The 26,073-nt window shown below is 39.7% G+C and overlaps 2 protein-coding genes across 4 annotated transcripts; one reads left to right on the top strand and one right to left on the bottom strand.

The window, feature by feature from the left end:
• Positions 1-6,741: 6,741 nt before the first annotated feature.
• mis12 (MIS12 kinetochore complex component) lies at positions 6,742-9,903 on the bottom strand. Of its 2 annotated transcripts, XR_004332394.1 has the most exons (3): positions 9,388-9,903; positions 8,031-8,427; positions 6,742-7,752 (listed from the first exon to the last, which is right to left on the bottom strand). XR_004332394.1 is itself a non-coding variant. In XM_032518187.1 (2 exons), the coding sequence occupies exons 1-2, from the start codon at positions 9,805-9,807 to the stop codon at positions 8,158-8,160; spliced, it is 690 nt and encodes a 229-aa protein (XP_032374078.1). In that variant the 5' UTR covers positions 9,808-9,903; the 3' UTR covers positions 6,742-8,157. The 2 variants fall into 2 exon arrangements, 1 of the variants encoding a protein (XP_032374078.1); XM_032518187.1 differs by having other exon boundaries at positions 6,742-8,427.
• A 3,721-nt stretch (positions 9,904-13,624) lies between these two features.
• On the top strand, positions 13,625-22,806 carry ppm1g (protein phosphatase, Mg2+/Mn2+ dependent, 1G). Of its 2 annotated transcripts, XR_004332382.1 has the most exons (15): positions 13,625-13,885; positions 14,181-14,317; positions 14,974-15,043; positions 15,390-15,475; positions 15,736-15,865; positions 16,567-16,678; positions 17,269-17,468; positions 17,767-17,948; positions 18,049-18,180; positions 18,717-18,819; positions 19,339-19,470; positions 19,691-19,820; positions 20,123-20,225; positions 20,723-21,353; positions 22,792-22,806. XR_004332382.1 is itself a non-coding variant. In XM_032518107.1 (14 exons), exons 2-14 carry the CDS (start codon positions 14,207-14,209, stop codon positions 20,915-20,917), a joined length of 1,686 nt encoding a protein of 561 aa, XP_032373998.1. In that variant the 5' UTR covers positions 13,625-13,885; positions 14,181-14,206; the 3' UTR covers positions 20,918-22,729. The 2 variants fall into 2 exon arrangements, 1 of the variants encoding a protein (XP_032373998.1); XM_032518107.1 differs by lacking the exon at positions 22,792-22,806 and having other exon boundaries at positions 20,723-22,729.
• The last annotated feature ends 3,267 nt before the right edge of the window (positions 22,807-26,073 follow it).

Here is a 26,073-nt window from a genome sequence, read left to right as displayed (position 1 = left end):
CTACATTGTGGCAATCAAAAAGGATGCTCATGAGATCACAGGTGTGTGACCGGTGTTTGACCGGTGTTTGAGAATAAGGACTCGTTGGCACATTCAGTTTTTTTTTAAGTTTGTTCTATAAACAGCCAATAGTGCTACCAAAACCGCAGAAAGCTTGGTTGATACGGCCTCATGCTCATGCACAGTAAAAGTGTATACTAACAGTGACAGGAATGTTAATAAAGTATTGCGGTCATTGCATTAGGATAAAGTTGTGATGGAGGCTAAAGTAACATCTGCAACTTTTTCACATATGCAAAAATCTTGCTTTACTATTTTTGATCTACACAAAATACATAAAATTCAACCAGTGCTGACTGGCAGGTCTGGTAGGGGAACATCCTCCAACACAGAGGACATATAGTGGCTTTTTCTTTATAAACACACTGGGTAGTTACATCAATCAACAATATTCACAATGGCAAATATACACAAACATAATAAAACACAAACAAGTTGTCATACACCTTTTGACATGCACTTTGAATGTGCACATAAAGAAACTGATCAAAAACACCAGAAATTCAATAAATCGGCAAAACAAGGCAATTGATAAGTTCATTTGTGTATGTTTTTGACAATAAGCTGAGGTTGGAAAGTTGAGCTATTAACAAAGATGTGCAAAAATGTAATTTTGGTTCACTTTGACATCTTAATTTCTGCTTCTTCGTGTCTCATTCCTCGCAATGTAGATGCAGATCACTGCCAAACTCTGCTGCACCAGACAAAAATCCCACAAAAAAACAGTAACATAGACCACATTTGGGGTTATTAAACAAAACTGACATGTTATTATTTACCTAGAGTTACAAGATGTTATTTTGATTACATGACATTGTCCCGCCCTCAGGAGCAGATCCACTCAAGTGTGGCTGATTGGAAGAAAGGTTTTTTCATTGCATTCAGATGGAAACTTAATACTTCATACTTAACGGTTGACTACTTTAAGATTTCAGTGATAGAAAATGAAGAAGCTTGGGGTCTGTTAGCTATTGTTTGCTTCGCTAAATAGCAGCCAGCACATGGGATTGTTCACAGCTGTTTAAGGAGAGGAGATTTTCTTTCGTCCTAATTCATGATGTCAAATCTACAGTTGGAGGAAATGTTTGAAATGAAAAAAATGGTCTGCTGCTGTGTGTTGGTTTCCCTGCTGGGTGACACGTGGGTTTAAAAAAGTCAGAGTGAATTCCAGACTTAATTTCAAAGCCTGAGAAAACAATCCTGTCTGCCCGCCTGATTGTCACTCTCACCTCCTCACTCCTCTTTGACAGTCAGTCAGGGAGGACAGCTGGCTGGCTGAGTGTGGATGTAGCTACGTATATGTAGGTATCTGGGTTTATGTGTGTGTGTGTTGCTCTTTTTGTGTGTGTGTGATCCTAGGAGGTCAGAGGTCAAGCTGTGGTTCACAGAGAGTTACGTTGTTCCCCTCCCAACAGGAAGGGAGGGCACTGTCCATATGCTGTCTTCACTCACACTCACACACACACATACACATAGATTCACACGCTCACACACACCTTATAGATTGGTACAGTAACAGATTCCAGCAGGTACATACATTAGCTCGCACAAAACACAATCTACACTCATTTACTGACGTACTGTACATAGGCTACAGATCTATTTATCCTCACACATGTAAACACTTTAACACAGTGATACACAAAGGTGAACCACTTTACGTCACTGAAATGTCAACACATACACAAACACACACAGCAGCTCACACCATGTTGACACTTGCTGGTTAAATCTGAAAAAAAAACTTCCCTTTTATTCTTTCTTCAGTAGACAATACTGACTATACAATACTGAGCTGTAAAGGTAGCATGTGGTGTTTTTGACTACTCAACGCGCTGCGGAGCAATGTTTTATGTGAGTTTTTTTGCATTGTGCATTTGAGGCTATTCCAGAGATAGGCAGGTGGTGGCTGCCCTGGAAATCCAGAGTTTTTGCGAGAACACAATTTGAATTTGCTCAGCGAGTTACTGTGGCTTTGAGTAATACTGCTCAATAACTATACCCTTGTAGTCGAGCTGCACCAATCACATTGGTGCATTTGATATAGGCGAGCCAGAGACAAGCTAAACAGATGACGACAGTTTAATCTACCAGTTAGCTCCGATGGAAGCTAAGCGTATGGGGCTCTGTATTCGTCACCCCATGTGTTGTTGTGATTAGTTGCAGTCTTGTCCAATTGCTTACAGTGAGATTTTCAAATGCACGCCTGGTGCCGCCCCTCGAGACGGGCGACTTTCACTCGATGCCAGACCTTTAATCTTTCGGACTTAGGTCTGGATTTCCAGGCTAGGTAGTGGAGGTAACTCAACCAGAAGAGAAGTTATGTGCCCTCAAATGTAGTAAAAGTGAAGACCACTAGCTAGTTCATGGATGTATAAACACAATGGGATACAGCGTTGGAGGTGGGGCCTTGTTCATTCGTATTAAAGTTGCTCAGTGGCACATTAAGCAAAACAGTTTGACTTCTGGGTCTAAAATTACTCAGACCTTTTGCATTTGTGGGGCCCATAAAGCAAGCACACTAGCATTTCTTTGTAACCCAGCCTCCCAACTACTCTGACTCATTCATATGAACTGAGGAAGAAAACTAACTGGATTTTACAACTTTTAGGACACAATGATTTAAATAAGGGCTATTTAACTGGGAAGTTGATATACCTCACGAGAAATTATCCGCTAATTTACCATTGGCTCTTTCACAATGTAGGTCTATAGGGAAAAGTATTTTTTGGCCCAATGTTTTTTGAGGAAGGAAAAGCATTCAACACATTTGTTAGACCTCAAAGATACACACCATGTGTTTTGGTGAGAAACACTAAATGTAAACAAAACCTTTTTTGTTTTAGTGTGATGGAGAAAAAAAGAGCTATTGGGAAAGAATAATGAAGTCCTCAGTATTTGTCAAACAAACTTGTTTAAGATCTAGATGACCAAAGGTCGATCACATGGGGACCACTGAGCAAACTCAATTGGCTGAGAAACACAGTGAGATGCACTTAAAATCTCTGGAAATAGTGCATAGGTGGACCTTGTTTCAAGATTTTGTTGTCAGACAAGTTTTGTTTGATGCATACTGAGGCCTCCCGGCTGGTAATTGGTCATTTTAAATGTTATTATAGCTGATCACACAGCACAAGTATTGTTTTTAACCTGTATTCATGTTTATTTGTCAGGATGACTAAGAGCTGCAATCAGATCTTTATTGTTATCACTCTTTATGCTCACTGTCTGACAACACAAACGGACATCTTTATAAAAGCAAACTGAAAATACAAGTGCGGACGCATGTGGTTTTCACATGTGAACAGCGACTACATTAAGTCTCAGTGCCAAAGCTGTTTAGGACAGCAGTGTGAAAGTTTGAGACTCTGTTGTAAAATGAAGACACTTTCCTCCTTAACCTCGTGTCTCTATTGTGTCTTCCCTCCCCTCTAACATAAACACTTTCACTTTTTCAACACACTCACTGACGCTTTTTTGGCTCTCTGTCTTGCTGATTAGATGCTTCTTTTCCCGTCAGATTACTTTATTTTCTCCATCTGCAAGCAGGATCCAGACATAAGCACAGAGTGTGTGCAGCCAGCAGACAGCTGTTTCCTCATAGTGCTTGGCGACATCTTCTAAAGGATTTAGAAGTTATTACACACACAAGGAAGGCAGCGTTTAAGATTTATTGTACCTTTGTAAACAAACTGAGAAAAAAACAGAGGGCCGCTGTGTTCCCCCACACGCTGTTCTGATCAGAAAATGACAAGATGCAAAGAGGTTTTAAAATCAAAGTGACAAATATCCAAGATAAAGGCAAAGGTGTAACTCCTAAAAACAAAATCCCAGAACAGAGGTTACAATCTCCTGTTGCTACTCTCCAATACTGTTTGTCCGAGAACAGAAATTATGGTGTAATCTCTTCCTTTTTGTCCTCATAACATCAATTAAAAAAGCAATCTACAAGGTGTCTCAGGGTCTCACTTAGGTTAAATCATAACCAAACAACCATCCAAACATCACAACACTGATCCATCTGGATACTTGTCAATGGTAGTTGTAAAGTTGTCAGTAATCAATTAAATGTGTGTCAAGAGGAGAAAGTAAATACTGTATGTCAACATAAAGTATGTTGCCCAAACACTTTTTATATTTATGATACCTACACATCTGCCAAACTGCACCCTATGCACTCAAAATGTGTTGTTTTTTTCTTATGGTGTGGGGAATGGTTGTGGAGTTCTGGAGAGGGTTTCAGAAATACTATCAAACACCGTCCAAAGCAATTCCTTACTTGACAGAAGTCCTGTTACTTAATGACAGCTCTAACTTGGAACTCTGTGTTAAGCGAAGACATCTCTGGCTAGTTAACCTCACATCTGCCAAGCGACTAAAAGTGTGTCGGTGGAGAGCTCCTCATTCTGTCAGTATAAAAAGATGACTTCATAGATCCATTCAGACATAAAGCATGATGTACGCAGATCATGTGAACCTGTCCATATAAAACAACTCCATTATAGAAACCACTGACCAGTTCTGCTTTGTTTTTTAAATATTACCAAGCCAAAGGAAAAATAAGAAATGTGATAGCTCTGCCTCTGCTCTGATATGGTATGGTTTGTCCATTTGGCTCATTTCAAACAGAATAGAGAAAATGAAGCAAATGTTTTTACAAGTGAACCTTGATTCCTTAGTCTGCACAGATGTCTTTTGTCATTTTTATTGAAATACATAAACACAAGCGTATTCTGCCACTAACAAACAGAAATAATGACTTGTTCTCACACCTCCCCATCTGGATTGATTATCACAACAGGCAGGTGGGACACACACACACACACACACACACACACATACACACAATGTTAAAACAAATGTTTAGTGTTTACACTGGACCTGTTGCTGTTGATGTCCTTTTAGTTGCAATTGGGCTGTAAATCTGACATCAGCAATGACAATTACAGGTTCTGTCTCTAACTAGACTTAGTATTACACTTAAAAGGCTTCAAGTTATGGAATTAAAATTATCACAGGTGGATATCATGATTGCAGTTCTTTTTAAGTATTTAAAATTATATAGTATTATATTATACTTAAAAACATTAAAGATCTCTTTTCATTTGCCCATGTAAGTCTGAAGCTATAACATCATCTTTAAACTCCACACCACCAAAACAAATGTTCTCTGGTTTAAGTAGTAGTAGTAGTAGTAGTAGTAGTAGTAGTAGTAGATAACGTTATTGTCCATCGTGGGGCAGTTGGATTTGCGGCACAGTCGCCAGGCACATTTGACAAGACATCAGACATATGATACAAACAAATAGTCCATACATCAGACACCGACAGATATAACATGAAGAATATGCATCACACATTACAATACACTACACACCCTTGGGTGTGACCATGCCAGTTGGAAATCTATAGCTTATTGACTGATTTAAGGCTTTTATGGCTTGTGGTACAAAAATCCTGTTGACAGCTATATTAGCGAACCAATAAGTCACCAGTCAAACTTTTTTTTATCAATAATTCAGTATTTCTCACAAAGAACTACCGGTATTCACTCTGGAGATGTTTCTTTTGAAACTGCTGTGGTGAATCATACTGCACAAAACCAAGAGATTATTACACTAGCGCCCCGAATCGTCTAATCCAGCTGTGAAATTTCAGAAACTGCTGTCTTTGCTCAGCTGTCCCCCACTGTTACAAAAGCACAAAAGGTCAGTCTTTACATGGTACGCTCATACATATTGAACTCAGTATGCTTAACAAAAAATAATAGTAGTAATCAATAAAAACAATTTTAGTTAAAGTATAAAATTAGATAAAACAAGTCACCTGTGAAAAAAAATTTTATTCAATGGAATAAAAGCCATTTCACCATTTACAGATTTACACGTGAAAATTTTCTTGTACATTTTTTCATCATCTCAAACCAAACCGTCGCAAACCACTTTCCAACAATATTCTTGGCTGATGCATATCAAAAAATTATCTAAAGTTTTGTTTGCTGTCTATTTCTATGCCCAATCATGCAGCATAAACCAATAGTTATAGCATTACTCCAAATTTCACATCAAAGCCCAAAGGGATTTTGAACAAGGTATCCTAATGGATACTAACTTCTCCACTTGTCCACTATCTCCAACACAAGGATACTTGGATAAAATCCCAAATGAGTGCATGTTTCAGCCATATACTGTTACGGCTTGAGTTTATTAACTGAGTGCCTATTTCAGCTCATTAAGACCCCGTTCTCAACTGGCATCGACATCCTGAATGATCGGATCACAAGTAGACTGCTCTAAGCAGGGACGTAGCACAAAATTCTGGGCCTTTTAGACAGTCTTTTTCTACGGGCCTCTCCCCACATCCACAGCTATTCATTCCAGCATCTTTTTGGGTGCTCCTCACATGAGGGTCCTGGGTACTCAGTCCCATTTTTCCCTCCAGTCCAACGCCCCTGAATCTAAGTACAGGTGAAAACACTCTCAGGACGCATTGAGATCAGATTTCTTTTTTTTTTAAACAAAAAAAAAAAACACACATTTGGAGGTGGTTTGGGCCACATATGTCCAAATTCTAATAGAAATGAGAACGGGAATTACCAGCGCTATCTAGTGCTGTCTGGAGTTGACTGTGAAATTAGTAGTGGTTTCGTTTATTATAAGTTCTTTACAATAAAAGTCGATATTTTGGTATTTGAATGATTTTATTATGAAGCAGCTAAATCAGGAAATGTTAGGTCTTCATCAGCAGCTAATGCAACGTAAAATAAAGCAGTTATAATAGAAACTAAAGCTCAAATAACAGAGATTCTGTTGGAAGCTACAAAAGCACTGAGACTTTTAAAGACCTCTTTTTTCTCCTGCACAAGTCCTGCCGCCCACCAGTGAATGGGCATTGGGCATCTCTTACATACAGTCTATGGTCGGCACACAGATAGACTGTGGGCAGCGCTTTTCATTTTTCACTTTATTTATGTGAAAGTAACAACTGACATTATAAACAAACACAACCAGCCTATATGCAAACAGAAATGTACGTTTTTATTAAGTGAGATCCGATCACAATTGGTGACTGAGGACGCATTTGTCCACTTGTGATCAGGACATATGTTAAAACCAGGTCACAACAGGCCCTAAGTTTCAGTCACTTGAACTAGAAAACCAGCTCACAGTAGCTGAATTAGACAACAGGCCGAGAGCGCCCTCTGCTGGGCATCACTGCCGCTTAAAAATGTAACTCTCAAGAGGGTGGACACAATATAAGAAACACCCCAAGAATCCAATGGAATCCAGTGAAATGACAACAAAGCAAATACTACCACCCTCAAGTTACAAATAAAATTGAGAAAATAGGAGGTGTAGGGAAATTGGAGTTGAGTTTTTGAGAGATTGAAGATGAGGGTATGACAGAAAACAACCTGTGTATTAGAAATTCATCAGTTAAACTGACAGAGATCGATCCATCTGCTTTTTTATTTGCATTACATTGTGGAAGGGTAAAGTAATGTTAGCTACTGTTGCTGTTCTGTTTTTTTTGCATGTGTTGGCATCATTGTCTTCTTTAAACAGGGAGTGAATGTCTTCTTTATTACAAACAGCAACCAAAAATGACCAACTTGACAAAACCACTTACTCGTCTCAACAGCCGCTCTGTGCTAAAGGAAGAGCAATTTATGCTGTTTTACAACATTTGGGGCTCTAAGCGATGTCACATGTTTTTTAGGCTACATTTGTTGTCACAGCAAACATCTCACTATCTGCAAGCTGCCTGTGACTTGAACACGCTGTAAAAAAAGCGCAATCTCTGTAGCCCAGGGTCTACAAAAAGTTCCAGCCAATAACACACAAGAAGGATTTGGGGGTGGGGGTTAGTGCGGGGAACAGGATTAGGAGGAGGGAGGGGCAAACTAGTCCATGTTTTGTTTGACAATACTTTCAACAAAACGTGACATCACCCAACATCGCTTAAAGCACCTTTAATTCATTGGTGATTGATTATCTACAAACTACATAAACACTGGGCTAATTTAGTGGGTGAAATTGTTCAACTTCTTCTAAATGATCTCCATCGGGAATATCATTTTACTAATTTGAGTTCAGTTCAATGTGGTGCCTTGTTGCAGATCTCGCCAACAGCATCCTGCAGCTTTTTTACGGACTCCATCACCAGTCGGAAGCTTTCGTGAAAGCTGCCGTTACCTTCCTTTACCCAGGCAGCCTGGAGCTCTTGGACCCACTCCAGGATCTCATCCAGGTGCTTCTGCACCTCCCTCTGCTCCTCCAGCTCAGCTAGCAGGGCCTGTCTGGCGCAGACTTCTGCTTCGTAGGCTCTCTGGAGGTCAACAATGGACGTCTCCAGCCTCAGCACCTCCTGGATGGAACAAGACCACAGTCAAACCACATACACATACATCAGTTCCCAGTTTTCAACAACATATTCAGACATTATGACAATTAGAAATGAACTGATCTATCAGTATCGGCATTAAAAAAATTCATTCATAATGACAAATAAATAATTTTGATAAATTAATACTGAACAAATGAAATTAAGAAACGGATGGTGAACCATGTTATGAGTGTTGGCGTTGCATAATTTTTCTACCAAGTTTGTAAGTTTATACATTTATTAGAACATGAATACATTTTGATGTTCCTCTGTTCTGTTGTGCCAATAAAACAAATAATTATATTATTGTAGTGAGAACTCATAAATAACTACAAATAACTAATGTTAGGGAAATCTGATACTGCTTTGTCACGCGTTTCTGGATTTTTTTTTTTTTTTTTTTTTAAATACAGCCAATAAATCGGAATATCGTATTTTTAAATCTCGTATCAGCCTTAAAAATCTTTTTTCTGTCGAGCTCTAAAATGAACTGTGCAACACTGATCGAGCAACAAACATACAGTGCGATGTATCTGTGACCTAGCTCTAGACACAGTGTTTGACTGCAGTCAAACAGGTCAATCCAAACTTTCACACAGTCTATGAATCCAGTACATCACTTTACATCCACCTGACGCTTTTATCATATTATTGTCTTTGCGCAGAGCAGACACACACCAAAGGCATCACCAACACCGACCCACATATAGGAAGTGAGCCAAAAACAATGCCTGTAATTTTACACTTTGACACAATTTATGGAGTTAAATATGATTTGAAGGATGATACCTTTCAAATCCATTACCTATTATGACCACCCATCGCTCGTCTTCTGCTTGGGTGACAACACATCATTTCGAAACCAGAAATAATAGCCCAAACGAGCTCATAATAGTGAACCATTAAAAAAAAAAAAAAAAAAACTAAAGTTACTTTCCCCACCTGTACGTCTTGGGGGTACTTCTTGTGTGATTGGTCCTCGGGGAGGAGGACATTAGGCGGCACAGAGAAGCAGCGGTTGACCAGCAGCGATGTCATTCGCTCGGACTGCTGCTTGAACCGCTCTTCGAGGCACTGCTGCAGCTTTCGGCTACACTCCCTGGCTCGGGACCGGAGCAGCTCCTCGGCCCCGTCGGCCTCGCCTTTGCTCAGCTGCCTCACACACACCTCCTCCACGACGGGTAAAATGTCGTACAGGCAGTCCTGAAAGGCGCTGTAGACCCGCAACATACATGTCTGCGGAGTGAAACCGAAAAACTGTGTCTCGTACAGTTTTAAAGTCGACGGAAGGATACTGTCCGCCTCTTCCTCGACTTCTCCGCGGGTATCCATCTCAATTTCTTTCCGTGTTTCCCGCGCCATGTTGAACGGTGTTTTCTTCTTCTTATTGTGATGTTTTTGGTGGCTGGCAAACAACGAGGTGGTGCTCTGCCTCCACTTACTGGTATGAAGTGGTACAGCGTCCCATGGGAGCACTACAGCCATGACTTTGTACATTGAGACAGTTTATGTATACAGTATATATATCTATATATATATATAGATATATATAGATATATATAGATATATATACATATATCCTCCCTTCTACTTGCTTTGGCTTCGGACTGTAATTACTAGTTTCATATAAGAAAGCAAGAGATTCCCAAAAAGGAAAATAGCCAGTGTTCCTTCCTTTTTTGCTTAACTGCATGAGATAGAATCCATATAATCATATATATATATATATATATATAATATATATATATATATATATATATACATATATGTATTATTTAGAGATGTCCTATTATTTAGAGATGTAGGTCATTATTTTGATATACTAAGTCTTTATTTTGTCATTATATCGACAAGCGTTCTCATTATAATGACTTATTTTGTGCAAATTGTTTCGAACTTCTCGAAGGGGGTTTATAGGATCCGTCTCATTTTTGGTTGGTATAATCATCCTACAAAGCCTGGATGTCAGCCAACCTTCTCAAACTGAACAGCAATGAAACAAAGCTCTCGGTTGTGGCCGCCAAGGCGCTCCTCCAGAAGGTTGGAAGGTCCAAGCAACACTTCTCAAGTATCAAAGGCAAGGCAAGGCAAGGCAGCTTTATTTGTATAGCACATTTCAGCAACAAGGCAATTCAAAGTGCTTTACACAAAATCAGTTAAACAGATAAAACACAAGTAAAAACAGTTAAAAATCACAAGCATTAAAAACCGGTAAAACACATGAATAGACAGTTAAAAACAAAGAGAAACATAAAACACAAGAATAAAATTTACAGTGCAGCATAAGAAATTTAAAGAAATGATTAGTCATTTAAAGAAAGGCAGCATCAAATAGAAAGGTCTTCAGCCTTGATTTAAAAGAACTGAGAGTAGCAGCGGATCTACAGGTTTCTGGGAGTTTATTCCAGATATGAGGAGCATAGAAACTGAAAGCTGCTTCACCCTGTTTAGTTCTGACTCTGGGGACAGAAAGCAGACCTGTCCCAGATGACCTGAGAGGTCTGGGTGGTTCATAGTGTAGTAGCAGATCAGCAATATATTTTGGACCTAAACCGTTAAGTGATTTATAAACTAGCAAGAGTACTTTGAAATCAATTCTTTGAGAACAGGAAGCCAGTGTAAAGACTTCAGAACTGGAGTGATGTGATCCAGTCTCTTGGTCTTAGTGAGGACTCGAGCAGCAGCGTTCTGAATCAGCTGCAGCTGTCTGATGATTTTTTAGGGAGACCTGTAAAGACCCCGTTACAGTAGTCAAGTCTACTGAAGATAAAGGCATGGACAAGTTTTTCCAAATCCTGTTGACACATAAGTCCTTTAACCCTTGATATATTCTTAAGGTGATAGTAGGCTGACTTTGTAATTGTCTTAATGTGGCTGTTAAAGTTCAGGTCTGAGTCCATGACTACACCAAGATTTCTGGCTTTGTCTGTTGTTTTTAACATTGTTGTTTGAAGCTGAGCGCAGACTTTTAATCGTTCCTCTCTTGCTCCAAAAACAACCACCTCAGTTTTTCCTTCATTTAATTTCAGAAAGTTCTGGCACATCCAGCCGTTAATTTGTTCGATGCACTTAGTCAGTTTTTTGGTAAAGGTAAAACTTGCAAACAAAACATAGTCGTAAAGTACAAGTATTTTTATTATTATTCTGTTTTTCTTCTTTTTTTATTCAACTTTATTGTCATTTAGCCAATGAAATGCAGTTGACATCCAACCTAAAACAACTCCATAATGCTGACGGGCAGTTACTAAAGTATAATGAGTTCCTCTCCAAATTCCAGTAACCAGTCACGCCAAGAAAATATGCAATAGTTGTTGATGCTGTGCCGAGATGTGTACTGCAACTTCTTAGAGGTTCAGCAATGACATTGATCCATCCACTTAGTAGTGGTATATTCCTTGGGGGAGTGGACATTACCATGAATAAATGTTCAAATAAACACATCAGGAATTGTATACAAGAGGTAACTCTGCCCTCAGGAAGATTCTGTTGGGCTTCAATCTATGGAGAAAAAAATCTTGTTAATTGGAGACAAAGTTTGTCTTAATAACAAAGTAAAAGAGGTTTCTTTTAAAATTCTACATAAAATGTATCCAGCAAAATGGACACTAAAGAGATTCAAACTTGATATTGAATATTCTTGTACTTTCTGTGAACTAGAAGAAGAAACAATCTGTCATTTGTTCTTTCACTGTATGTATACTAAAATATAGATACCTAAAAATAATATAGATTGATGTTGAACATCTTATCAGATGGAACACTGGGCAATCCATTTAATTTAAGGATAAAGATATTTTGATTTGCTTTGAAGACAGCGAGATCGATAAAGATGTTGTTTATTCTATTCAGTTCATCTTGTTCTTTGGAAAATTCCGCATTCACAAGAAGAGAAGGGCGGACTCCAAACCATGCTTTGAACATTTCTTTCAAGAAGTGCACCAATACAGCAACACTATGAGAGGCATTAAGAACACGAAGGCAATTAAGACTGGATTTGTGTTTGATAAATCTTTCATGTGATGATTGACTTTTTTTTGTTTTTTTTCTTCTGTATATGCACCTCTGGTTTTGACTTTTGAATGTATACATACTGGCTATGTAACCATTCTTTGTTAATAAAATAAAATAAAATAAAAAATAAAAAGTTGACATCCAACCAGGAAACGGGCAGGAAACATCACTGCATGTTGTCTATGCTGCAGACCCATCTCACCCGGACACAACCTGTTCCAGCTTCTCCCCTCTGGATGGCGCTACAGAGCCCTGTACGCCAAAACCAACAGACTCAGGAAGAGTTTCTTTCCACAAACTATCACTCTGATGAACAGCTGACTCCTTACTCACAGTGCCAAGTTCAATTCCTGTGCAATAACCCAGCAACACTGTCTTTAACCAGTCTGTTTACTGTTTCCACTTATCATTTATTCATCATTCTCATTCTCTATTTCAGAGCTGTTCATACTGTTCATATTGTAATATAATGCTTATATAATAACATAACAATATTTATTCCACCAACTTTTGCACTATGCTCCATAATTAAGATAATAACTATCATAATTATAATTTACTCCTGCATACTTTGCACTCTTCATTGCTATATTGTCTCAACCTGTCTATATTGTTTCTGTTTATAGTGTGTATATATTGTTTGTTTTGCATGTGTAAAGGCATTGTGAGCAATGATGATGATCCAAAGCAAAATTCCTCGTATGTGTCCTCATACTTGGCAAATAAAGTTGATTCTGATTCTAAATTTACTTGGTGACGCAGCATTGGGAATGCGTGCTCATATTATTGAATATTTGAAGGACACAGGGCTGTTGGAGAGAATTTAGTTTAAGTTAGTATATAATTTTGTTTTGTTCGGTTTTGTTTGTTTGACGTTATTTCAATTTATGTATTTATTTATTTCTTTTTCCTACTAATCTGCTGTTCCGCAATCCAGTCTGGAGGGTGGCGGTAATGCACCTTAAGTTGATTGTCAACCGCCAATAAAAATCATAAGAAGAAGAACAACGATAGTTCCGTATTGTAACCATAGACTAACGGTCTTTGATTGTAACCGACTGTAACTCCAGATTCTATGAGTATATGCGTAGGGTTTCTATGAGTAATAGCGTAGCCCTTAAGAAGGCGAAGCCTATACGAAATAGAACCTAACTGTTCCTTGATTAAAATTTGTTTTTAAAGTGACATCATGACGTGTGACGTGACGTTTCGGGCACGCCCCCTTGTTCGGAACGAATTGCGAATTCCGAACGAAAGGGACATGCGCGCGCGTTCACTTCCTCCACTGCTCCTGGTTCTTTCTGCGGTCTGTCTGTGTTGATAGCATAGAGGTTGATAGCGGCTTTTGCTTCCACGCGTGCAATCTTTTCTATGTGAAGCTCTCTCTCTTGGAACCCGTGTTCAAGCTCATCCCGCTCAGTCAGAATAGGTAAATTTACCGTCTGCGTTGAGTGTTGATCCATCTACAACTGCGCAGCCGCTTGCATGGCGGGGGCAGAGGTTAGGGCTGGAAGTTTAGCCGGGTTCGCTCCCTTTAGCATGGTGATGTTAGCTAGCTGATGCGTCCACTTTTTGTTGTGGTGTTGCTAACGTTAGCTAGGTAGCAACTACTAGCCAATCTGGTTAACGCAGTTGAAGTGTGACAAATACACTGGGTTTTCCATGTGTCTCTTTATGTGAGCTAAAGTGTGATGTTTGTTTCCTCCGTATCGTCTTCTCTCCAGGTGTAAAGCCATAGAAACCGACAACCATGGGGGCTTATCTGTCGCAACCTAACACGACCAAGACCTCTTCCGATGGCGGCAACAGCAACATGAGCTACGGTTTCTCTGCCATGCAGGGCTGGCGCGTCTCCATGGAGGTGAGGCTTGAAATGAATCGGATCAAAGACAACCATGTTGCCACTTTGTGAAAACAACGAAGGAAAAAAAAATGTATCTTGTGTCGTAAATGGCGGGACAAAGGAATATGAGGTTTTTCTTGCTATAGGTTTGTTTGTGTGGGGCGGATTGGTGTATTTTCACAGTACACAGAGTTCGTCACACTCCTAAACTAGCTTTACCCGAGCATCAGCTGCAGTGGTGGATGAAATCCCTAATTCCTCCTCAGGGTGTTTTTGGTATGCTGGGTTACATTGTAATCACTCTACCACAACATTCAATATAATGCAATTGACGCTGTTTGACTGAATTGCCTGTTTGTCTAATAAAGTACTTCACTGTAGCAATTGGAGATCAAGTGTCTTTGACTCCTTTTCTTCTGATGAGAAAACCAGCTAATTAGCAGTAATAAAACAGCTCTCAACAGAATAGCAGCCGGTAAATTATATGACAATCTTATAAGATAATGTTTAAAGGACTCCCTTTCTTGTCATCGTATCCCTTCTGACTCTCTTGTCCCAAAAGTACAGGTTGCTTTCTTTTACCAGATAGGAGTTTTGATTGCTATGATTTGTACCAGTTTGTAAAATGCCACGTCTGGATTGTAATGTGCATTTTTGCATTTGTTGTGCCACAGGATGCTCATAATTGTATCCCAGAGTTTGATGAGGATACAGCCATGTTTTCTGTGTATGATGGACATGGAGGTAACACACACATGCTGTCTTCTGTTTATATTATTTTGCAGAATGCATTGTGGAGTTCACAGCATTTAAACACTAACTACTAACTAACAGTATTTTCCTAATCCTTACATTGGCAGTGCACATCACACTACCCCCATATATTTTTATAAAAACAACAGTTTCTCCCAAACTCATTTTTTGCATCGCACCCAGCAGCCAGACACACAAATCTTAACTACATTTTTGATGTTTGGATCACAACACACCCATTTTTGTGACGTGTTTCTGAAGCTTTCCCCTCTTTGTTTGTTTTTTTTAACTACTTCTGTGAGTCCTATGGATACTTATGTATACGGTTCCCATTTAGGTGAAGAGGTGGCACTGTATTGTTCAAAGTACCTTCCTGACATCATCAAGGAACAGAAGACTTACAAAGATGGCAAACTGCAAAAGGTGAGAAGCCACTGCGTGACCTCTCCTAAATAAGAGATTGAAAGAGCGGATGTCTTTTAATGGCCGGAGGCTGGCTGCTCAACTGTAGCATAGTTACAAATTGGGTGGGATTAGAGGCAATACAATTTCCCTCAGTACAGTATTGACACATTTAAAACACTCTGAACAGACCCGCACTATGAATCTCATCGATCTTTAACCCAATATTAAGCTGTGTCGCTTGGCTTTTACTGACCGACCCTTTTGCATGATGTTTCCAGGCTTTGGAGGAAGCCTTCTTGGCCATCGACCGTAGAATGATCAGAGAGGATGTCATTAAGGAGCTCATCCAGATTGCTGGACGGCCCACAGAGGAGCCGCCCGTTGAAAAGGTGGCAGAGGAGGATGATTGTGAGTACACCCCACAACTATGAAAGTTACGACCATAATTATTAAAGAAGTACCACAATCAAGGGCATAGATGATAGAACAGACCGTGAGAATACAACAAATACAAGACATTAGGGATACAAATTAAAAAAAAAAAAAATGTTTCTGACCAAGAAGAAGCCCTTTTGCTAAAGGACAATTTTGGCGCAAAATGAACCTAGGGGTTAATAACACGTGTACCGAGTCGTCATTCTCTGGGATATATTGTCATGCTAATTGAATGTGTCTCTAGCTTGAAACAAGCTAGCGCAAACCACTGATTACCTCATAACGCTAGTAGTTAGGGCATGGAAGAAGTACAAACAAATCGCTATTTCTACACCACTTACAAGGCTCAAAAAAGCACCACACTTCCACAATAGAATAATGTGGGTCAATACATGTAAACCGAAGCATTGAGAACTTTGTAAGTGTATATACAGTTTATTAAAAATATATTTTATAAAGACTGTAAAGTTTGCATATACATGCACGTGCAATCTTGGAAAATCGGTCATGACCAGTTGAACCCCGAACGCTGTGCTTGAGCTATGTTACTGTTTTCCCAAGATGGCGCCCGTCTTTATACGTGAACGGTAATGTCTTTATAAACTTTTTTTTTTTAACCGTATATAGTTCTCTAATGACATCTAAGTGGATCAATGTTTTTGCCCTCCTTCCAGTGGACACAGAGGAGGCAAGTTTGCTCCACGAGGAAGCCACAATGACCATAGAGGAGCTGCTAGTACGCTATGGTCAGAACCTTAATGCCGTCAAGCATGCAGCTGCCCTCAGGTAGGCCAACATGCTTTTTATTTTGACTTTTCATACAAGGACTAACACTCATGTGCCAATGAAGAAGTATTTTTGCACTTTAAAGAGCCTGTGAAATGGGGACTTGAACTTCCTGGAGATTTTACTTCATGGAAAATGACGCGGGGGGGGCCTTCATGCAAGTCACCCCATACAGTAATCCCAGATTTTGTAACAGTCCTATCTTTCAGATGATCCATAACTGATAGCCCAACGGCCGACACATAAAACTGATCATCTTGCTGTATGATGTCTCGTCTCAAGAATCTATATGAACAGGAATAATATCACATTATAGAAGTAACATAACATGGCAACTTTGTAGTTTTATATTTTAATCTTTTGCAAGTTTGTATGTACTTTGTTTGAACTCAGTGAACTTTGTAGACCTCAATAAAAAAACAATTTAATGACTTTTTTTGGGACATAGTCATCTATATTCAGTCAACCAGAAACCTCTTTCTTGGTTTTAGTGACTCAGTGAGCGGTTTCTTTAATTGATGTGTAAAACAGTAGTTTAAGACTCATGTGGTCGGCTGCTCATTATTTCCTATTTATTTTTTGTTTCTTAGTGCGGCTGCTAAGAAGGCGTCCTGCTCGCACCCTGAGGCTTCGGGGGACAAGGGGGAAGATGGGGAAGGACAGAAGGAAGGAGTTAATGGAGAGGCGGAGGAGGCGAGCAATGGGAAGGTGAAAGAAGGCGAAGCAGCGTCATGCGGGTCGAAGCTGCGAGCCTGTCGGAGAACAGGAGGAGGTGAAGGCAGTGGTGCAGGTATGGAGCTCGGAGTCAGGAGTCCTAACAAGATGACATGAAAAAACTTTGTAATGTTCTTATTATTATAAACTAATATTGAAAATGAGAATAATTTTATGGGAAAGGGTCTGCCTGCTTAAACACTGTAAATGTATCTTTAGAATTGTGCTGTTACGTTCATAACCTTAAAGAAATGGCTTCATGAGTAGCTTAATAAGACATCTAGGCACCACATCCTATCCTTTACTCTCCTCTTATGTTCGTTCTCTATTCCTCTTGTCCAACACCTCATGTTTCCCTTGTTTGTCTTCTACAGCAGCTGACTGTGGAGAGTCAGGAAGCTCCAATGGAGAAGAAAAGGCTGGTAAAGCAGAGGGAGACGCAGGTCCGTCCTGCTCCTCTTTGTCCTCCAATGCTGCTGGAGATTCCAAGTCTAGGTTTTTTGATGACAGTGAGGAGTCTGAGGAGGGAGAAGAGGAGGAGGGCAGTGACGAAGAGGTGAGAACCGGAGACCAGAATAAACAGTCCTGTTTGGCTTAACTTGAAAAGAAAAGCACTGTAATTGTGGCATTGTAACTATTTTATTTTTGTTATTTAGGATGGCAGTGAAGAGGAAGAGGGTGACAGTAGTGAGATGGAGGAAGAGGAGGATACAGAGGAGGGAGAGGAAGACTCTGAAGATGAAGAAGAGGAGGAAATGTGCCTACCTGGAATGGATGGCAAGGAGGAGGTGTGTATAAAGAAGATTGAAACTAATCTAATGCAAGTGACAAATCCACAACATTCCTACATGCAGTACAGACACCACATCGTGCCGAATGTCAGGGATATGGGCTGCCTCGACTTCTGAATTTTCTTTTTAGCCGTTGAGATAAGTTGCAATGTAAAATGCATTGAGGGTGGAGCTGACATAATCATCATCTTAACTTTTTTGTTAAAAGCCCAAAACAGTTTTGGCTTCCAGGTTAATTCAGTGCGATTTAGGTTTTAGGTAAAGTGTCTGCTCTGGTGCATCTGACCGATCACAGATCTGTTTTTAGCACATCACTTGTGTAAATAGAAGAAGCTTTGGTGGCTGTCTGGAATTCTGTTCTCGACAGAAAAATTTCTGGTAGCTTTTAAGTAGTTCATTTCAGTCACGGGGTGAGTTTTGCATAGGTTTCAGATTTATTTTATGGAAATAGGAAGTTGGTCTCTTAATGTTGGTGTAAAATATCATGGAGATTTTAACGGTGTGTCACGTCTCCCATGTTTATGTATTCGCAGCCTGGCTCAGACAGCGGCACCACAGCTGTCGTCGCTCTGATCCGAGGAAAACAGCTGATTGTGGCCAATGCTGGAGACTCTCGCTGTGTGGTTTCTGAGCGCGGTAGGTCCAAACTATTTGGTATATATGTTGTTGGTGAAACGGCACTGCTGTTTCGATTAACAAGCCATTACGGTAATATGCTGGTCCACAAAGCTTATATACTGACTTTATTAAACAGGCTGGTTATAAAATGCCTCCGTTCCATGAAAAATACTCAGGATGTTACAGGATTGCACCTGAACCACCTGAGAGTGCATGCTGTGAATTAATTTAAGCACACCTAAGCATATGATGAATGTAAGTAGATTTAGGCGCCAACTCCAATGAGGAAGATTTCAATGTTGTTGTTTTTTGTCACTTAAAATCTGATGAAATGTTCCTTTTTGAAGAGGTTTTATAATGACTATCAAAGTGTTTATTTAAAAAAAATAATTAGCCGTTAACATAGTTGTTTTACTGGGCAACAGCCAGTCAAGGTGTTTTGCTCTTGCATGTTTGCCACTGAAATGAAAGTGGCAGATCTAAGAGTTGTTGCAGTGATGTTTTAAGTGTAAGAGCTCTGTTGCTGTGATGCTGTAGGCAAAGCTGTCGACATGTCGTACGACCACAAGCCAGAGGACGAGCTGGAACTAGCTCGCATTAAAAACGCAGGAGGGAAAGTGACCATGGATGGACGGGTCAACGGCGGACTGAATCTCTCCAGAGCTATTGGTATGGCTGACTTTGTGTGTGACTTTTAAAAGTTTTTTTGTAAGCAGCCATATTTGTTGCATCAAAATTAAACCCAATTGCAGCTCAGGTGAATAATAGAATTTTTTTTTGTTTGGGGTTTAAATTGGTAATTTTATAATGTTTGCCTATTTAGATGATCACCTCCTGTAAGAAGAATAGTTTTTCTTAACAAGCTTCTTTCTTGGACTCTGACTCTCAGGTGACCACTTCTATAAGAGGAACAAGACTCTGCCTCCAGAGGAGCAGATGATTTCTGCCATGCCAGATGTTAAAGTTCTGACGCTTAATGGGGACCACGACTTCATGGTCATTGCTTGCGACGGCATCTGGTGAGTTTGAATGGTCATTGGCAGATTAGCCCTGTAATTGTATATTGATCAGGATGCGTTATTAACTGTAGATTTCAATATTCCAGTTACCATGTTAATGCATGCAAGTTTTTTTTTTTTTTTTTTTGCTTTGCTTTGTCCTTTACTTGTTGAGCAGCCCTCTTCCTATTTCCTATTATTGGAATTGTTGGGTCTTTTGTAAAGTTTAGTGTGGTCAAGACCTACACTATCTATAAAGTGTCTTGAGATAACTTATGATTGATACTAAAAATGAAATTGAACTGAATATGGGTTGTGTGCAGGAATGTGTTGAGCAGTCAGGAGGTGGTGGACTTCATCAGCGAGAGGATCAACAAACCAGATGAGAATGGCAAAGTCAGAGTCCTTTCATGCATAGTGGAAGAGGTGAGAGGCACACTTAATATTTAACACATATCTGTTTGTCAGAGTTTCTGTAACCACATTGAGGAATCAGTTACATGCCTGATATTAAAATCTGCAGTTTCAGAAAATATTTTTATTCCAATTAAACTGTAATTATGTATGAAAGCTGTTGATTAAATAATTTAAGATCAGAGAGACCGTGGTAGAGTTAAGTAAAAAAATAAATAAATTAGACCCTTATCTTAAAATATGGCAAATTAAACTAACCGAGACGGCAGCCCCCATTCTCAAAACCATTCTCCTCCCTCTATCAGCGGTACCTGCCAGGCAGTAAATTAGCAATTAGAGGAAGGATGAAAGCCCCATCACGCTTGACATCTCTCCAAGTGTGTGCTTGTGTGTCAAACAAATTTAAATTCCAGCTGAAGTTGACTCCCGAACATGGTACCTCATGCTTCTCATTATTAAGTAGGTTCTTGCATCTTTTAGTTTTAAATTCCCACATGTCCTCCTCGCAGCTGCTGGACCACTGTCTGGCCCCTGACACATCTGGAGACGGGACAGGATGTGACAACATGACCTGCATCATCGTCACCCTCCGGCCACACCCGTCCCATCAGCCAGACGACACAAAGAAGAGGAAGCACCCAGAGGACGCCGAAGAAGCCAAGCCGGAGAACGGAAACGACAGCAAAAAGGCTAAAAGCGACTAAAGGCAAAGAGAAACTGTCCCAGAGGGAGCAGCTGGTCCCAGGCTACCCCAGATACACCAGAGACGCATTCTGTTCAAAATGTAACCCTTACCTCACAAACATCAATACACCCGTAAACAGAAATTACAATTCCTCTACATATGCTCGAAGACCGGCTGAACTAAGCTCATCAGTATAGTTTTTTCCCCTCTGTTTTAGGCCGATTACTTTAACACCCCCTCCAGTTGTTTCTTTTCATTTGTTCTCGCTGGATATAAGCTGGACACACTTTTACTTCTTAAATTCCCAAGAGGCAGATTCATAGGCATGCTGAATAGCACATCGTTTTCTAAGTTTTCGTAACTAGAAGGAAGATGCGGCACGAACCGGTCTACCGGACATGCACTGCACTCTGTCATTGTTCAAATCTTTTTCCACAAGACTGTTTCACGATTATGTTGAGGATCGCTTTCATGTTGACATGTGTCTGATTGCTGTTCACATTTTACAGAGTGACACATGCAGTTTCATTGCAAATTTGCAATATATAATGTGCATGTTACTTTTCCCAATATGAAATCAAACAATGCTTTCTGTGTGTTGTGTCCAAATAACAAGGCATTCATTGTATCTCAAAGTGCCATTAAAAGCATCAATTTCTTTCATAGGCACCATTTCACATCCTTAAATTAACTAGACCCAGAGAAGAGAACCGAAATGGCTGCCGGTAGATTTTCATTGCGTAAAGGTAATTATTAGTATTATTGTCTTTTGTAGCCCAAAATGAAGATTCAAGAAGCAGTAGGGTGCGCGTGCTAGTCCAGTGTGGCACTGAATGAGTTGCTTACCTGTGTCAGGTTCCTCTCCCATATCACACCCTGAGTTTGATCGGGGCAGTTTGTGTGAGTCAAAGTTAGACTCCAGTAAGAGGGACCCATGGGTTTGGGGTACTAGTCCAGTTGCTGTTGTTTGCCATTTATATATATTTTCCCCATTAGCACCCATTCACAAGTGATATGTTTTTTTCTGTCTTGCTGGTCACATAACAGCCCAATAACCATCATCTTTATTTTTCATTCCTGCTTGGTGTCTAGTCTTGATCCAAATCTGTAAATGTGTTGACGGAGAGGAGACGCCAGGGTTTTGTGAGCTAGTGTACTTTTCATCTGTAAGATCTGATAGCAAGGAAAGTCACAGAGAGACCAGACAAAAAACACTCGCTGCCCTTTGTCTGTGTCCATCCAGAGAGAGGTGATGATTAGAGCTCTGGACTGGCCCTCCACACACAGCTCGCCTCCACCCCATTTACTTTTCCTGTCTGTCCCCCGTTTCCAATGTAACATCTTTTTAAGATCATCTCTAGGAAATGTATTTTAAGTAAAATAAGTATTTCCACTCAAGTGTTTAATTTTTCATTTTTGATGTACTGGTATTAGTTATTGGAAATTATTAAAAGAAAAAGAAACCGGTGAGAAGTCATTTTGTGAGAACGCTCAGAAAACGCCCTGATGCTGGGCAGTGGAGAGGATGCACAAGGTTACCTTTTGAGTGGAAATACAAGTTGAAGTTCAGAGCACCAAGGCAGTGTATGATTATTTTTTTGTTTGTCCTTTTTTGCAGACTCATTTAAATCATATTGTGACCGTAAGTTTGTTTCTAGTGTACTATCTTGTCACCATGCCCTTATTTCTGTACATAGTTTTTTTTCAATACTTATAACTGAAGAAAAGAAAATGCTTTTTCTTTGTAATTGTGAGTCATGTGGCATTTTTGGTGCATACTCTTTTGACACCAGTATGTAAGTACATACAAATACATTTTTTTAAATAATGAGACAACTGTAATCCTGTGTTTCTTTAAAAACCGCAATAGCAGCATCAGCTTTTTAAGCGGAGGTTTTAGGGAAGTTTTTTTTTATTGTGAAATACTTGTAGATTTGATGTCTGTTTATGAAGGTTGAATCGACCAAAACATTTTTATCAAGCATACTTTTCCACCACCATTCAGACTATATTGGGCTCAATCACGTTACAGTATCCTGTTTTAATATACAGTGGGGAGAAGAATTTGATACACTGCCAATTTTGCAGATTTTCCTACTTACAAAGCATGTAGAGGTCTGTAATTTTTATCATAGGTACGCTTCAACTGTGAGAGATGGAATCTAATCCAGAAAATCACATTGTATGATTTTTAAATAATTAATTTGCATTTTATTGCATAGCATAAGTATTTGATCACCTGCACCTGTTTGAACCAGTTACCTGTATAAAAACACCTGTCCACACACTTAATCAATCAGACTCCAACCTCTCCACAGTGACCGCTAAGACCAGAGAGCTGTTTAAGTATTGAGCTAGAATTGTTTCTTTATTACATGTGAGAAAAAAATATATCACACTGATAGCAAAAAACATTTTATGAGAGAAAAAAACATATTCATACCAATAGCAAAAAAGTCTCTCAAAATACTTTTTTAAACTCATATTTTTTGCCATTGGTGTGAAGAAAAAAAATTCTCTCAAAATGTAAAATCTCTCAAATATTTAACAGTCAAATATAAATTTTTTTGCTATCAGTTTGAAAAAGAATTCTCTCAAAAAAGTGTTTTCCTCAAAACATGGAGGTGAGGTCGGCAGTGAAACTTTCTAGCAATGTTTCCACGCTGGCTGATCCCCTCAGATGACGGTCCGTCTGTGGCTGCAAGACCTGGAGTTCACCGTCAGTGTTTCAGTTTGACTGTTAAAAAGTGTTTAGATAATAAAAGGTATTTATTTTGAAGTGGGCATGGCTGCTAATTGTCTATCCATGTCTGTGACAATGGTGTAATGATTCAGATGGAGTCCCAAGACAAGACGGTGCTCATCCAACTGGCCAATAGGACCGTTGGACCATGATACTATTTTCACATTGAGAGAAAAATCCTACTTTTTTTTTTTTAACACTGATAGCAGAAATATATATATATATTTGAGAGTTTAAAGTTTTTTGACTTTTTTTTTGCTATCAGTGTGATAACTTTTTCTCTCAAACTTTTTTCTTTTTCCTCTCAGATCTCTTTTTTTCTCGCATGTAATAAAGAAAATTTTCTAGCTCCACATGTAAGGACATCAGGGATAAAATTGTAGACCTTCACAAGGCTGGGATGGGCTACAGGACAATAGGAAAGCAGCTTGGTGAGAAGGCAACAACTGTTGGTGCAATTATTAGAAAATGGAAGAAGTGCAAGATGACGGTCAAGCTCCCTCGGTCTGGTGCTCCATGCATGATCTCACCCGTGGAGCATCGATAGTGAGGAAGGTGAGGGATCAGCCCAGAACTACACGGCAGGACCTGGTCTATGACCTGAAGAGAGCTGGGACCACAGTCTCAAAGAAAACCATTAGTAACACACTACGCCATAATGGATTAAAATCCTGCAGCGCATCCGAGGTCCTCCTGCTCAAGCCAGCGCATGTCCAAGCCCTTCTGAAGTTTGCCAATGAAGATCTGGATGATCCAGAGGAGGAATGGGAGAAGGTAATGTGGTCTGATGAAACAGAAATGGAGCTTTTTGGTCTAAACTCCACTGGCTGTGTTTTGGAGGAAGGATGAGTACAACCCCGAGAACACCAGCCCAACTGGGAAGCATGGAGGTGGAAACCTCATTCTTTGGGGATGCTTTTCTGCAAAGTGGACAGGACGACTGCACCGTATTGAGGGGACAATGGATGGGGTCATGTATCGTGAGATCTTGGCCAACAACCTCCTTCCTCAGTAAGAGCATTGAAGATGGGTCGTGGCTGGGTCTTCCAGCATGACAACAACCCGAAACATACAACCTGGGAAACCAAGGAGTGGCTCCGTAAGAAGCATCTTAAGGTCCTGGAGGGGTCTAGCCAGTCTCCAGACCTGAACCCAATAGAAAATCTTTGGAAGGAGCTGAAAGTCTGTATTGGCCAGCGACAGCGTCGAAACCGGAAGGATCTGGAGAAGGTCTGCAGGAGTGGGCCAAAATCCCTGCTGCAGTGTGTGCAAACCTGGTCAAGAACTACAGGAAACATGATCTCTACAACTGCAAACAAAGGTTTCTGAACCAAATATTAAGTTCTGAATTTCTGACTTATGTCATGCAATGAAATGCAAATCATGAAATCATACAATGTGTTTTTGTTTTTTCTGGATTTTTGTTTTAGATTTCATCTCACGTTGAAGTGTACCTATGATTAAAAATGACAGACCTCTACATGCTTTGTAAGTAGTAAAACCCAAAAAATCAGCAGTGTATCAAATACTTGTTCTCCCCACTGTAGGTATCAGTTTGTCGTTTATTATTTTTTATGGTTATTGAACTTCTAACATCGGTCTCAATACATAACACGTTTAATACTTAATATTGATTTGGGAACAATGACATGGCTGGATAGCTAGCTTGACATGGTCACATTATATTTAGACCTACTGTTTGTCCGCCGTCAACAATGTTATTGACTTTGGATCTCGTTAGCACAGCGTTAGCTTCTTTAACAGTAGCTGAGCCAAAGGGTTCTATGACCTGAGCGGACTAGAAATATCTCCCAATGCCAGGTCGTATCTAAGGTCCATCCTATATTAGTTAATAGAGTAGTGAATGTTTCCATTGCATAATGATGGGAGTGATTGTTCCAGGTATTAGTCAAACTTTAAGGTGTTGCCAAGAAAATAGTTATTAAAATTGTTTTGATTGTAAAACACATACAAATATAAATGTCTTAAAAAAAAAATTCTTTGGTAATTGACCATGGTGTAAGTGGGTTACTACCCTCCGAGGTGTCCATTAGGTAACAAATGGACTCTGGCAATCCTCCGCCCTTATGCTGCTGCAACTCCTGAAGTTCCCTTCTGGAGATCAATAAAGGCTTATCCTAAATTTCAAATTTTGACCTAATACCTATCCAATAGTTAAAACATTTCTCAAAGGCTTCACATTTTAGTTTGAAATGAGCAGTGTGCTGCCAGCAGAGTTGCATGGACAACGTTGTGTTGTCCATGCAGGACAGTTTATACACAGACAGTCCTGTAGATGTCAGCAAAGACATTCGTATCCGTTATGCTGATGATTAGATATTTTACAATTGCTTAAAGGAGGTAGAGGTAACCATGTGCCATGAGGGGCGGCTGGAGTCTGGAGGGGTTCCTCCCAAACAGAGCACAGCTAC

The sequence above is a fragment of the Etheostoma spectabile genome, chromosome 1, assembly GCF_008692095.1.
Source record: "Etheostoma spectabile isolate EspeVRDwgs_2016 chromosome 1, UIUC_Espe_1.0, whole genome shotgun sequence".
Taxonomy (NCBI): domain Eukaryota; kingdom Metazoa; phylum Chordata; class Actinopteri; order Perciformes; family Percidae; genus Etheostoma; species Etheostoma spectabile.
Note: the sequence above shows the minus strand (reverse complement) of the source record. Positions and strands in the feature narration are given on the sequence as shown.

Bases quoted from the DNA above. Each gene is read 5' to 3' on its own strand.
- mis12 (XM_032518187.1), bottom strand. From the start codon at position 9,807: ATGGCGCGGGAAACACGGAAAGAAATTGAGATGGATACCCGCGGAGAA. The intron at 8,428-9,387 runs GTGGGGAAAGTA...TGTTCCATCCAG, and splicing joins AGTACCCCCAAGACGTACAG to GAGGTGCTGAGGCTGGAGAC.
- ppm1g (XM_032518107.1), top strand. From the start codon at position 14,207: ATGGGGGCTTATCTGTCGCAACCTAACACGACCAAGACCTCTTCCGAT. The intron at 18,181-18,716 runs GTGTGTATAAAG...ATGTATTCGCAG, and splicing joins GAATGGATGGCAAGGAGGAG to CCTGGCTCAGACAGCGGCAC. The intron at 19,471-19,690 runs GTATGGCTGACT...TCTGACTCTCAG, and splicing joins GAATCTCTCCAGAGCTATTG to GTGACCACTTCTATAAGAGG.